Source organism: Bicyclus anynana, chromosome 8 (genome assembly GCF_947172395.1).
Source record: "Bicyclus anynana chromosome 8, ilBicAnyn1.1, whole genome shotgun sequence".
NCBI classification, from domain to species: Eukaryota; Metazoa; Arthropoda; class Insecta; order Lepidoptera; family Nymphalidae; genus Bicyclus; species Bicyclus anynana.
In genome coordinates, this window is record NC_069090.1 from 1,464,911 (window position 1) to 1,479,573 (window position 14,663).

The 14,663-nt window shown below is 36.6% G+C and overlaps 1 protein-coding gene across 1 annotated transcript in view; it reads right to left on the reverse strand.

Annotated features, from left to right (window-relative positions):
• Positions 1–3,451: 3,451 nt before the first annotated feature.
• The window catches only part of LOC112050905 (probable multidrug resistance-associated protein lethal(2)03659), a 61,381-nt gene continuing 50,169 nt past the window's right edge, over positions 3,452–14,663 (reverse strand). The window contains exons 30-33 of the mRNA XM_024089317.2: positions 13,943–14,048; positions 8,309–8,421; positions 7,321–7,417; positions 3,452–6,606 (exon numbers count right to left, since the gene is read on the reverse strand). Coding sequence (XP_023945085.1) covers positions 6,571–6,606; positions 7,321–7,417; positions 8,309–8,421; positions 13,943–14,048 — 352 coding nt within the window. The 3' untranslated portion in view covers positions 3,452–6,570. The remainder of the gene's footprint in view (positions 6,607–7,320; positions 7,418–8,308; positions 8,422–13,942; positions 14,049–14,663) is intronic.

Genomic DNA, 14,663 nt, shown 5'->3' on the forward strand with positions numbered 1-14,663 from the left:
TACTCTCTACGTACGTTTCACCCCGAAACCGGAGCATCCTCAGGAGATGTTGACTCTACAACGTGCAATTGCACGGACCTGGGTGACGTTGTCGCATGGGTTCGCCGAATTTTCGCGGATGATAGCAAAATAAATAAATCATTATATAATCAAAATGACTTAAGTGTAGGTTCACTGTTTTATTGTTATTATTATAATTATTATTATTTACAATTACAATTGACATTAAAATGACCCGTCCCGCGTTTGAGGTTCTTTTTTTTTATAAATATTTTTTTAATTACTTATTGTCCGAATTTTATAGTTTTGATTTGAATTGAGGTAATATTAAACTTAATACTCAATTATTTCTTATTAGTTAAATTTATTTTTTCATATATTATAAATTAATGAACTTGATACTCGCGATGGTATCCCACGATTATTAAGAAAAAAAAAGTGCTTATCGTGTTTGAATACGGTTGTAAATTGTTTGCAAGATAAATAATAATGGAAAGGGTGTATTATATGAAAGACTTTTATTATTATATCACCAAGAATGCTAACATTGTTACTTGCATTGCTACATTGTGATTCAATGGGGGTAGTCTTTTTTTTTAGCTTTGATTCAGTTTGTAGTAAAGTTTTGTTGATTTATTCAATATAATTTTTATAGAGTAAAGTTATACGCAATTATCAAAATTTCCAATTTATTCAATTGAAATAATAATATATTCAATTAAGACTTTAACAATTCTCGTTTTTGAAAAATTTGTAAAACGTGTGTTTACACAAAGTTAACTGCCTACTGAGTGAGAATGCATAACGAATAACCCTTTGGTTCAAGGACGTTTGGTTCTTGACCTGATACTAGTATTAATACTCATACGAGTAATATATTATGTATGCAAAATAATTGAACTTTTGGTGACATTTTGGATATAAGTTTAGAACGTCCGTTATGAGGCAAATCTGTGGGAAATGGTGGCACATTGGCAAATTATAATATAGCACTTTAAAGAATACCTTCATTTTTGTATTTTGCAGTTTTCAGTACCCAATTGTATATAGTTTTGCTTGTTCTTTGTTTTCTAGTTAAGATTTATATATCCGTAATTAGATTGTAATTAGCTTCATATGTTGCTGACTTAGGTTAAAAAACTATTGTAAAACTTTATGTTCACGATGAAAAAAAAGAATTACACCTAACCGCCAAAAAAATGCAATATGGCGTCCAAAAGAATATTTTTCGACAAAGTCAGTACATGTAATTTTTAATGGCGGTTGCTTGTTTTGACAATAGTTGTAACACAAGAAAAGAGTGGCTTGTGGGTATTTTGTTTTCTTTTGTAAAAAAAATGGCTGTTGATAAAAAAAAAATGCGACCGCCACAATAAATCTGTCCAAGGTTTTTCTCAGCGAAACGTCTACCCGGCGGCTTCGGCTGCCTATTTTTTTTCAGCAAACTTATTATTATAATGAAGAAAGCTACTACGAATGAAAAAAAAAACCGACTTGCGAAGAAGATTTACAGAAGATTCAACGGTCTGCGAGGAAAAAATAAAAACTTTTTCTTATTTTATTTTCCCCTACCAGCCCCAAACCTAAGGAACAAAATGGTCGTACCAAAGTTTGTCCTAGCTATAGGGAAGAGGTTCATGTTTGATTATAAAAAGACGATCCTAAGACGGTGTTGTGATAATATAAGCCGTTTTTGAAAACGCTACAAAAGAACAATGAAAAACCTAAATTTTCATAATCTATACTTATAATAAATCTGTAGAGAGGTCAATTCTGTACATGAAATATATTTCCAAAATAACTATCAGGGGGTGATTAGTGATCGATACTGATGCCAAAAATGCAATTAGTAAAATTTTTGTCTGTCTGTATGTTCTTTATAGAAACCAAAACTACTGGACGGATATTAACGAAACTTGGTACAATTATTCTACATACTCCTGGGCAGGTTATAGTATACTTTTCATTACGCTACGATCAATAGGAGCAGAGCAGTGAAGAGAAATGTTGAGAAAACGGAAGAAGTTACTCGATTTTTTAAGCTTCCGTCGCGTGTACAGCCTTAATGGTTAAAGCTACATAGAAATCATGTATGACGGAAATGTTCTCCTTAAAATTATCTATAAATACTTTACAGCATATATATATGTCTATCTTTTATGGTTGACTCACAATAAAACGTGTAACTCCCGATAGAGTAGCAGTTCGGAGCTTTCTAATTATATTTGTCTACTCTTATGTTTATAACACTCATCACTCATCCCTAAAAAAGTTAACATTATTACCTATTCAATAAAAAAAGAATCATAAAAATCGGTAAAGAAATACCAAAGTTATACAAAAAATACGGTAAGCCATCGCGCGTGAATACTAATTACAAAATGAAAATAATTAAATTACTATATGGATTATTTTTGTGTAACGGTTGCCGCGCTCGACGCGACTCGCGGGGGGGGGGGGAATAAATAAAGAAGTGCAACCTTAATGAGTAGGGTAGGATAGGGGTAGTTGAAAGTTTACATCAACTTTCACGACGACGAATCGCGGGCGTCCGCTAGTATTCGAATATGGCTTAAATCACCACATCACCTGGTGTTACCACCGCGCCTTTAAATTCATCAGCAGGTAAAACAATAGTGTTATTTTTCGCTTTTCAGTTTTATGTTTTTGAAGTCTGGTGATTTTTTTTATAAATTATTTTTTTAATCCTCAAGCTAGGGAGTTGATAAGTTTTTAGTTTATGGACCAAACTCAAAACTCATCGACTTCTAGCTCGTCTATGACTCACCCCTCTCATCCTGAGAGGAGACTTGTGCTCAACAGTGAGCCGAATATGGGTTGTTATTGAATGAATTGATGTATAACTTATCCCAAACTCATTAGACCACACGAATTGTTTAGCTCTCCCCCGTTCACCTCTATCGACCTTTTACTTTTTTTTTTTTACTTTTAGTTACGCATTCGTCAGTTTACGCACTTCGTAATTCAAGCGTGCGTAAAGAAGTTTATTTTTAAAATACGCATATTTAAAAATACTTTAACAAAAATGCTCTCATTTAAAAACCGATTGAACTGCAGAAAATACAGGATGAAAAATTGTTTCACTTTTCAACAATATTTTTACCGTTTTAAGATAACATCCAAGATGTTAAAAAATCTAGTGAATGATGTAAAGAAATCTAGACCGACCTTTATATAGGTACAAAACTGGATTTCAAAATATACTAAAGGATTCAAAGAATTATATATTTCATACAACAATTCCCGTTCCCACGGGAATACGGGGATACATTATAGCCTATATTTATCAGGGATAATGAAATAATAAGAATTCTAATGATGAAATAATTTTTCGAATCAGTCTAGTAGTTTCAGAGCCGGCTCAATTCAAACTATCAAATCTTTCCTCACTAAACTTAATCATAATGTACAAACATTAAAAATGCAGGAGACGAATAAAAAATATTTATTTCTGTTCAATATTTCACATAACGTATCACAATAGGTCACGAATAAATTAAAATAGGCTGTTCGAGTCATAAAAATATAATCATAACAAACTTTCACAGTACTTTGTACCTACATAATAATAATAGACATATATCAGTTATTGAAATCCCCTTTTTTATTACAATGTTCAAATCTATCGATGATCAATATCTATGGTTGGCATTTCGACACTTTCACACGTTGCTTGTGACGCGAAACACAATGGAAAAGTACAGTCCGCTTAATGTAGGATGGTGCGGGTGATAGTTCCTTTCACTCTTGAAACATTGCCGATATTCACGATTCACGATAATAGTACGTATGATGAACGTCATAGATGCGACTGTCACCGTACCCATGCTATCTGACATGACATTTGCAGATTAAACAATACAATTACCATAATACACATCTGTAAAATAAATGCAAAAAGCATAATGCAGATACACTACAAGTACAGGTACTAAAGAATTTGATAGAAAATTCAGACTTGATCATGTTTGTATTGTTTATACCTAAGATAACTTCTGTAATTAAATTATCAATCACTTGTTTTAGTTTTCACATAATTTATAGTACAACAAACTTATCTGGCCTGGTGAAGTTGTCGCTTTTAGAATGTTTTATAAAATCGCGACGCCATTTCCAGTTTTGACCACAGGGTCAGAAAAGTTTGTGGCATTGTAACAATGGAGTTCATAGATGATGTGGGGGATCTCCTCAGGGGATCGTTCACCCACTGAGTGTCGAATTTAAACCATGTGTTTGAGTATTCGACACTCAGCGGGTGAATGGTCCCCTGGGGGTGCCCCTGCAACGTCTTTGAGTTCCACTGCAAGTACATAACACTGGGCCAATTAAAAGTAAGTACATCGATATTAAATTAAACAAAGTAAGTACTTAGCATATAAAAATAATCTTCTATGGCTATGTGATCACAAACGTTTGAGATATTATCTAAATGAATAAAATTGTAAAAAATTAACGATATGGCATACATTTGCAAATATTTTCTTCTAGAATTGCGATTAAGTATGTAGGTAACTAATACCTATTTTAGGACATAAATAACTAAATAAAATTCGGATATAAAATCTTAATTGGAGTACAATACTGGTATAAATTCTTAACGTAGCACTATTTTTAAATTCTAAATTATTTTTAGACACATAATATATGTATTTAATAAAATATTTTAATTAGGTAGGAATACGTTCCCATACGAACGAATAATGTCCGCAACTCAATAAATATCGAATGACAAAATTAAAGAAATTTAATTTTAATAAGTCTACAATCCGATTTCTATCTTACTAAGAACTTCATGTGGCCACGTTCCAACTTTTCTAAGCCACTAAAATCAACTTCTATTGACTTGTAGATTTTTCAAATCGATTATGGTGTAATAATCTGTTATATGAAAAGCGAATAAGATATTTTGAACCGAAACGACAGACTGAGTATAACTGTATGTTAGCAAATATAACATATACATAAACTGAAGACTGAAGTGAACTGTGTAAGGACCTTTGGCTGTGCCATGTACACAAATTCGAAAAAGTTTAGTCTGTTAGACAAATTAAGAAACCATTCTAATTATAACGTAAAAAGTAATTTGGTTAATTTCAATACTTGAATCAATTTAGATTTATTTATAATGTAAAAAGCACCAATAAAGTAAAATCACTTTTTTTATTTGTAATGTTAAAACATTTGTTCATGTATCCAATTCAATCTCACTGGTGTAATAAATCGACACAAAAATTCAATCAGAATATCACGGACACGAAACAGATAATATCACAATAACTATTTTCAACATTGTTAAATCATTACAAAGCTGTACCTACAATATATGTAACAATAATTAGTAACGGTTTTTAAAATAACCGATATAAAACTGGCAGTAGTGACGTTATCGCGATAACGGTTATCAGAATTTTACAACAGGATCACAGTTTTCAAATTTCGAATGTAATGTTATATAAATATTATTCAAGTGTATTTGGTTAAAAAGCACCTTATATTACACAATAAGCTATTACAAATGTTATAGCTGTTGAGGTATAACAAGTTAAAGGCCAGGCAGGAACTGACGCTGTCGAAACAGCACTTCTAGCACCACGTTGATAAAACGGAACTATCAATAATTATATATACAGAAAGGGGTAGGGTAGGGGTAGAGGTATAGAAGGGTAGAGTAGGGATAGAGAATAAGTGCACTTATGTCAAAACGAAGCTTGACCGGGTCCGCTAGTCATCAATAAAATTATATATGAAACGATAGTATTATACATACTTCAACATCTCACTTTCTTTAACTGAAGAGTTTGAATTTATATAAAAATAACAAACTGATAGTATAATATTAAATGAAACAAAAAACCGTTCAAATATAGTATGAAGTTAAATGAAGGTCTATTCCCAAAGCACAAAATTGAAAATGCAACACTGCTCGATAAAAAAGCGTCGTAATAAATTATAAACAAATATAAAAGTTATATATCGTTATATTATATCCATATGTAACACGTTACTTGAATATATTTATATATTCAAGTAACATGTACCATAATTAAGTACAATGTACCATAGATTTTATTAAGTGACTGCAGCAAAAAAGGAAGCCATGTATTCAACCTGTATGAATGAGTAACTACTGATTCTAGATGACATATTCATTATATAAATGCACATTTCAGGGAAAAATGTAGATTATAATTTTAAGGCGGTTCGTTTTCCCTTGAAATAGAATTAAGAAAATTTGCGTTACTATACGTGAGGTAAAAATAGTCTATTACAGTTACATATTATATGATAAATCATAGCTCGCTAACAGTAATATAAATAAATATGCCATACGATTCGACACCCTAAAAAGTTCACCATTAATCACAAAATTGATTAAATGCAAATATTTGAACATATTGTTTTCTCCTACAATAAGTATCCTTTATTAAGTATATTTTCTAAGTACGACCTGTTAAGTTTTTTAAGCATAATTGTTGTACGCAAGGCAAGTAGGTTAATTGACAATTGGCTACTTCATAAAATCGCCCTTCTTGATGTCTTCAATTCAGTTTAGGAATTTTTCTTCGCTAACCACTTCTTGTAACTCTGAAAAAGAAATGAAAGAGTTATTTTTATTAGGGGCACGGCAGGCAGTAAAGATGTGGGGAATCTAGTCGGTTTGAAATTTTAAACGTGTAAAATACACGTTTAAAATTTCAAACCCCTCTTATATCCTTTTATACTTACCTATCTATCACTTTCTCCCATGTCTAACAAACACCATATGGACAATGCAGTTCTTTTGTGCATTCCTGTATTTCTCACAGTTCACGCAAAGAGATAATCCAGTTGTACCTTGACCCGGTTCTTGCATAAACCCAAATTTATTTTGGTTGGGTGAGCGAAATTATGTAAGACACTTATTCTTTAGTTTATTTCAGTTGATTTAATTATCATAAAGTGTTTCAGGTTGAGTGTGTCTCCAGCTCAGACTAATTAGAGAAGGACCAGTATCGCACCCAAATTTACGAACAAAATTATCTGTCATTTTCCTCAGAAAATGAGCTTAGATTTGGTATATATTTTTTACTAAACTAGAAGATTTTGACCATTTTTTACACTATTCAACTACATAAAAAGGTATTTTTAGCGAGCTCTTTAACCGACGAACACGATTAAAACTATGAAACATCGATTACTTTATAGACAGTTTTTATAATCGCATAAGATCGTTGACAGAAAAGTAACGTCTAGCGAGGCAGGTCCATACAATAATTGGTCCGAAGTCTCCAGTCTCCACTACAAGTAAAAGTATGTTACCTCCTCCGCCATCTGGTGCAGCATGGCCGCAGTACCGGGGCCCGTCTGCTCCACCAAAGACTTGAAGATGCCGCCCTCCGCCTCGCTCACCTCCGACCTGTCACAGTAACACCGTGTATACTTCACTACCTCTTTAATCCGGCCCTCTCTCAAAAGTTCTTAGCGAACGTCTACTAACTATAACCAATGTACGCAGTGTTACCAACCTCAAAAAACTAAAAAACACTAATTCACCAATAAACAAACAGTACAAAGCAGTAGGTAAAGTTTCAATTACAATTTTCTTAGTCGCTAGAACTCACATACATTGATATATGTATTGATTATCACAATAACAAAAAAAAAATAAAAATCAAAATGAAATATTTTTAGTTTTTGCCTCATCTTCAGAGTTCAGTATTTACATTTTTTTTTAATCTTACATATTTTTGTTGAATCCTGACAAGAGAAGATACTTCCATCTAGTGTCATTGCGTTTAATTACGTAGTGTTTATCAAAATATGGTTGCATAGTATATATATAGGTGCTGAACGCTAGTTGAAAAACAGTAAAAAATAGGAATGAAACAGAAAACATGGACATCAATGTGAAAACAGCAAATCTACTGTTAAAACAGTAGGGTTGGCAACATTGTTTGTACGTTATGAGGTTTTTGACATTTCGTGACGTTTTGCGTTTCGTTTGTTATAATAAACATTGAAAATGCCTTAGGTTTCGGACTTAATAGTACGAAATAGGGTCTTTACAGAGGCTGATTGCGTCGGTGGTTTTTCGCGGAGAATAAAACGAATAATTAATTGATCATACAATTGATCATACAAAGATAGTCAGACAATTTTTGAAATCTTTTCGGAGAAGGAAAATTTCGCACGAATTTCTTTGAAACACATTAATAGTAACAAAAAACACCATACTGCAAAAGGAGACGTACAAATTAGGAACCGTACACTTATAGGATTATTTTACTTATTCCAGTAGTAAGCTTACCTGTTAGAGTAAGTCCTGATCCGGTCGCGCGACACGACGAGCGTCTCCGCGGGCTCGTCGAGTCGCTCGGGCGCGCTCTCGTATGCGAAGTTCTCCGGGATAGCCAGAGGCGCCTGTGGGAAACATGATTATTATGTATTAACTCACTACAGGAGGAAAACGAAGTGTAAACGTCTAAAATCCCGTTGGTGTGACGACCTTATACATATAGCTGGAAAACAGTGGAGGTTCACGGCAAAGGACAGAAATAAGTGGAAGAAAGGGGAGGCCTATACCCTATGAGGGATCCATATAATTTTAAAAGAACTTAATCTAATACTACAAAGAAAAATAAATAAATAAAACAATGTATTTCTAAAACTAACAAACTAAATAAAAGAAACATTAAATGTACTAACACTAGATTTAAGAAAACTATTGTAACACTAGAGTATAAGAAAAAATAAAAGTCTGTAACGCAAAGACTAGTTCCCGCATCGCATACTAGATGGCGCTACTAGTGTTTTAACCCGCGCTAGCGGCAGTGTCGGCAGTGTCCGCAGACGTGGACGGCTGATAAATTACGAGAATTATCTTGTAAATCCTCTGAATAAAATACCTTTAATCTGTAATATTGGCGCCCAACTCGCGGCCCGATTTCCTTTCGCCCGAGACTCTGCGTAATGTCCTTATCAAGCAACGACATCGAAGTGAAAAACGAAAATACCCAAACTAGACGTCGAAGCTCTGGACCCTCGTATAAAGTCAAAACATCGTCAAGACGTACGCCCCCAGCGAAGAAGATGGCCGTTTCATTTACGGAGGAGCAGTTCACGTCATTAATTAGCGCACTTTCAAACCAACAGCGACGCTCTTTTGCTTCTTGCACAGCGTCGTACGATGGAACAAGAAGCACAGAAGCGGTTGAAAGCTTTTTGACATCCGCTAGAGTGTTCAAAAATATAGAAAAGATAAATGACGAACACGCTCTCGATGGATTACCGTTATTATTGAAAAGCGAAGCTTGCACTTGGTGGCAGGGCATAAAATCCAACGTTCGTTCATGGGAAGATTTTGAAGCACAACTTCGCCATGCATTTGCGCCGTTGAAGCCTGCTTATTTAATTTACCAAGAAATCATGAATAACAAACAAGAAGCAAGTATGGCAACAGAAATTTTCCTAAGTAAAAAACGCTTACTCTTTGCGCTGTTGCCAGAACCGAAGCACTCTGAAACACAACAGATCGACATGTTGTTTGGACTTCTTCACATCAATATCCGTGAAAAGATACCTCGAGACTCCATTAAAAGCTTTGAAGATCTCTTGAAAGCTGCTAGAGGTGTTGAACGTACATTAGCGGAAAAGAAATTACTAACTGTTGAAAAAACAGAACAAATAACTCCAACTACGATGACCGGAACACACAAAAAGCCACGGTGCTCCTTTTGTAGGGTTATGGGCCACAGTGCTGAACAGTGTCGAAAGCTGAAACGTAAAGAAGGAGATACACGACCCACAATTGTTAAAATGGAGGCAGTGACTCAAGCACCATCACCATCAGCACCAAAGTATTCGTGTTACGGTTGTGGAACTCCTAACGTAGTCCGCAGTAACTGTCCAAACTGCCATAAAAATAAAGTTTCCGGATCAGCAGAAATTGGATTTTGCTCCTTAAACGTTAATACTGATGCAAGGTCCCGACCTGTAGTATATATTAACGTCGAAGGTATTCAAGGGACTGCTTATATAGATACTTGTGCGAAATCTAGCATCGCTTCTTATAGTCTATACATGCTACTGAAAGGAAAAGGCTATCAATTCAAATCAGATTTTATGACTTTAGTCTTAGCAGATGGAGTCAGAAAACAAGAACTAGTACTGACTACTAAAGCTATGGTTACGCTGTGCAACAAAGCCATTAAAACAACCTTCCTTGTGATGCCCGATAAAAAGGAAAACCGTACCCTTTTAGGTGTAGGCTTCATCCAAGACGCAGGAATAGTAATCAACTTACCACAGTACACTTGGAAATTCGTTGACAGCGAGCAAAACTTCGAGCTATATAAGGAAGATTTCGTCAACTTTCCAAGCATTCCACAACCTTTGACTAATAATCAAGCGAGTCTACCTGAATCAAGTTCTACCGAGTACAGAGCATATGGACCGCTGATACCCATCACTTTTAAGAGAAAAAGAACATTATTTGACGGATATTCGCCTATAATGGATGCACTATACAGGGATGCGAGAAAGTCGATAGAAGAAGCTGAAGTAGAGCTATCTCCAAAATCTGCTTCTCTGTTCCCAGATGTAGAGTTGGCTTCGATAGATGTGGTCAGTAACGATGAGCGACTCCAAGCCTTATTAATAGATAACCAAGATATATTTACCCCTAATGGTAAACCAACAACTCAGATAGAGCATCGAATAGACTGCGGAGACCATAGCCCAGTCTCGGTTCCGCCTTACCGACTCTCGCCTCAAAAGACAAATATTTTAAAGGTGGAAATTAATAAGATGATTGCTGAGAATATTATTGAGCCATGCACCTCGCCATGGTCATCTCCAGTAGTACTTGTCCCTAAGAAGGATGGAGGAACAAGAGTGTGCATCGACTACAGACAACTGAATTCCATAACAGTCGCTGATAAATATCCTCTTCCAAGGATGGACGATCTACTGCATAGCGCTAAGCAAACGCCATTTATGAGTACAATCGATCTTCGTTCAGGTTATTGGCAGATCAAAGTACGAGATCAGGACCAGCCAAAGACTTGCTTTATCACCCCATTTGGAATGTACATGTTTCTCCGTATGCCGTTCGGCCTGAAAAATGCGCCTGCTACATTCCAACGTCTGATGGATGGATTTCGAGTATCGCTAAGCCATATCGAACTCTTGGTCTACCTTGATGATTTGATTGTACGATCGCCGACCTTTGAACAGCACCTCGAAGATTTGAAAGATGTGTTTGCGCGTCTACGAGAGTACAACTTGGTAGCTAACAAGAAAAAATGTAAATTTTGCCGTGAAAGCATTAAATATCTTGGACATTTGATTACAGCGGAAGGCTTAAAAATGGATCCAGAAAAGGTCCAAGCAATAACTAATATGGCTACACCAACAAATCTGAAACATCTACAATCGTTTCTACAAATGTGCTCATGGTATCGTCGCTTTGTTCCCAATTTTGCAGGGATCTCCGAACCCCTTACCCGGCTAACTAGAAAAGGAAAGATCTGGAACTGGTGTGATGATCAAACAACAGCGTTCAATAAATTACGCCAGTCGTTGGTAACAGCACCAGTGTTGGCTCAAGCAGATGGCAGTCGCCCATTCATCATTAAAACTGATGCAAGCAATTATGCCATAGGAGCTGTTTTAGTCCAGGGGGAGAAAGAAGAAGAGCATCCTGTGGAGTATGCTAGCCGCCTCTTAAAGCCCGCGGAAAGGAACTACTCAACCACAGAGCGCGAAGCCCTTGCTGTAATTTGGGCAATAGATAAGTTTCGTGGTTACATTGAGGGAGCAACTGTAACTGTTTACACTGATCACCAATCCTTAAAATGGCTTCTCTCACTTAAATCACCGACAGGTCGCTTAGCCAGATGGGCATTACTATTACAGCCTTATGACATAAACATAAAATACATTACCGGCAGAACCAATGTTGTGGCAGACACATTATCAAGACCTGCTTGTGATCCCGAAAATACAAGTGAATGCGGAATCTGTAGTGTAATTGTTGATATGCCTCGGAAGAGTGTAGGAGAAATTAGAGTGGAACAAATTAAAGATAGGGATATAGAATCTATTATGACTGCCTTAGAAGGAGACAATGTTGAAAATGCAACCTACTGGTCACGTAAAGGCTATATCATGGACCAAGGCCTGTTGTATCGTATGGACCAAGATATTAACACAGAAGAATGTCAATTAGTAGTTCCCAAACACGAACAGCTAAAGGTTATATCCACATACCATGATGATCCTTTGGCCGGACATTATGGAGCTGAGAAAACATTTGAACGCATAGCTAAACGTTACGTATGGAAAGGAATGAGAGCTCAGATTGAAGATTATGTTCGAAAATGTTTGCAATGCCAGCGTTATAAGCCTTTGAATTCTAAACCTGCAGGATTATTACAAACCACTGCTACTAGACAACGATTTGAAATTGTAGCCTTCGACTTATTTGGACCGTTGCCTGAGACACCAAATAATGAACGATGGATTTTTATTATTGAAGATTTAGCCTCAAAATGGGTTGAGCTATTTGCGCTAAAACATGCAACTGCGGAGGAATGCTCACGGGTACTGCTTGAAGAAATCATTCTACGGTACGGAACTCCTCGCCGTTTTCTAAGTGATAATGGTGTCCAATTTGTCAGTAATATCATGCAAAAGTTGACGTTTTGTCTGAATATTCACCACGGACTAACACCACTCTATCACCCCGAAACCAACCCCGTAGAGCGCAAAAATCGTGATCTAAAAACTCAACTATCCATCTTAGTTGGAGATGATCATAGATCATGGGCTGAAAAATTACCCACCATCAGGTTCGCGATGAACACCGCCCGAACATCTGCTACTGGATTTAGCCCAGCATATTTAACATTCGGTCGAGAGTTACGAACTCCCGATGATGTACAACAAGATCTCAGAAGCATTGTGGTACATGAAACCTTTATTCCCGAAATCACACCTAAACTTTTGATGCTTGCCGACACAATGAAAAGAGCAAAGGAAGTTCAAGAATGGAATGAGGAAAAACGTAAAGAATACGTTGACAGGAAGCGTCGACCCTGTCCCAATTACCAGCCAGGAGATTTGGTTCTTGTGAAAACTCACATCCTCAGTAATACTCAACAAGGAATCAGTACCAAATTAGCACCACGTCGTGATGGACCCTATATTATTAAAAGAAGACATGGGCCTAGTTCATTTGAAGTAGCGTTGCCAAGCGCAACTAATGAAACAAAGGGTGTATATCACTCTTCGGCACTCCAAATGTATATTGCTTCTGATAATGAAGTTCTTCCAGAACCAGCAAACCCTATACGAAAACGAGGTCGACCACGCAAGCAACCAACCACATAAGCACTGGCTCTCTCGTCGGGTCGTCATCGGAGCCAGAGGGGGAGCCTGTAACGCAAAGACTAGTTCCCGCATCGCATACTAGATGGCGCTACTAGTGTTTTAACCCGCGCTAGCGGCAGTGTCGGCAGTGTCCGCAGACGTGGACGGCTGATAAATTACGAGAATTATCTTGTAAATCCTCTGAATAAAATACCTTTAATCTGTAATAAGTCTTTATTATTATTATTATTATAACTACACTACAGAGCCACATCCTCCGAAAAAGAAAACGGTGGAGCCACCATAAGCACCTAAATTACAGATTATAAACTCCTTAATCGCTTTAACAACTCTGGCACAGCGCCGTAGAAATCCATCACAAATACGAGTAATTAGTAAAGCCAACTTGTACAATGGCTTATCTTGCTCACAGAAGTTGGTTCGCTGCTAACTCTCCACCTACAGGCTGATGTTTTGTCGGAAGACAGTAAAGCTGAAGGTTACATAACCCTAACCAGGAATCCACATAACCAATGGACTAACAATGCAGTTAACACTTCGTGTGTCATACCTGAGTCTTGGTAAGTATAGGTCGCCTAGGCTGCGCCTCCGGCTTCGTTTGTTGGCCCGTCATAGTCAGCAGCTCGAATGGGTGACCCGTCTCCACCACGCGACCCCTGGGGAAACATGCAGTAGATATAGGTATAGGTCAAAGACGTTGAAGTGCCGCGAAGTTGAAGTGCCATTGGGCAGCAGTACTTCGAAATGCTTATAGACCTTGGAGTCCCAAGGTGCTGGAATGACGACCCCACACCAGAAAGTGCAGGGTTGGTCGATCCCTCACCAAGTTGAACGAGGACATCAAGCGGATTTCAAGGAGTCCTTGGATGCTGGCGGTTCGGGACTCCATAATGATGATGATAATGAATGATTACTGTTGTAATCCGTTGTAATAATGTAATACGTTGTGTGTGTAATGTAAAAAAATGTCAACACAGAAACGCGCTAATCATTTAGGCTTAGAGTGAGACAAAAGGAGATATCGAAACCTGTTTAACAAAAAACCGTTATTTAGCATCTATCGTGATAATTTGACAACATGTTTTTACATCGCTGATGCTCTTTAACTTTTACAAATCAACGCGCCTCAGAAACGAAATAGGATTTTAATTCTCTTGGGTGTCGACAGGGAGAGAGAGTCGTCGATTTTGCTGTATAAACGGCCGTTTGCGTAAATTAAGAAGTTTGATTTTTAACAGTATACAGTTTAAATTTCAACTTGATACCTCTAC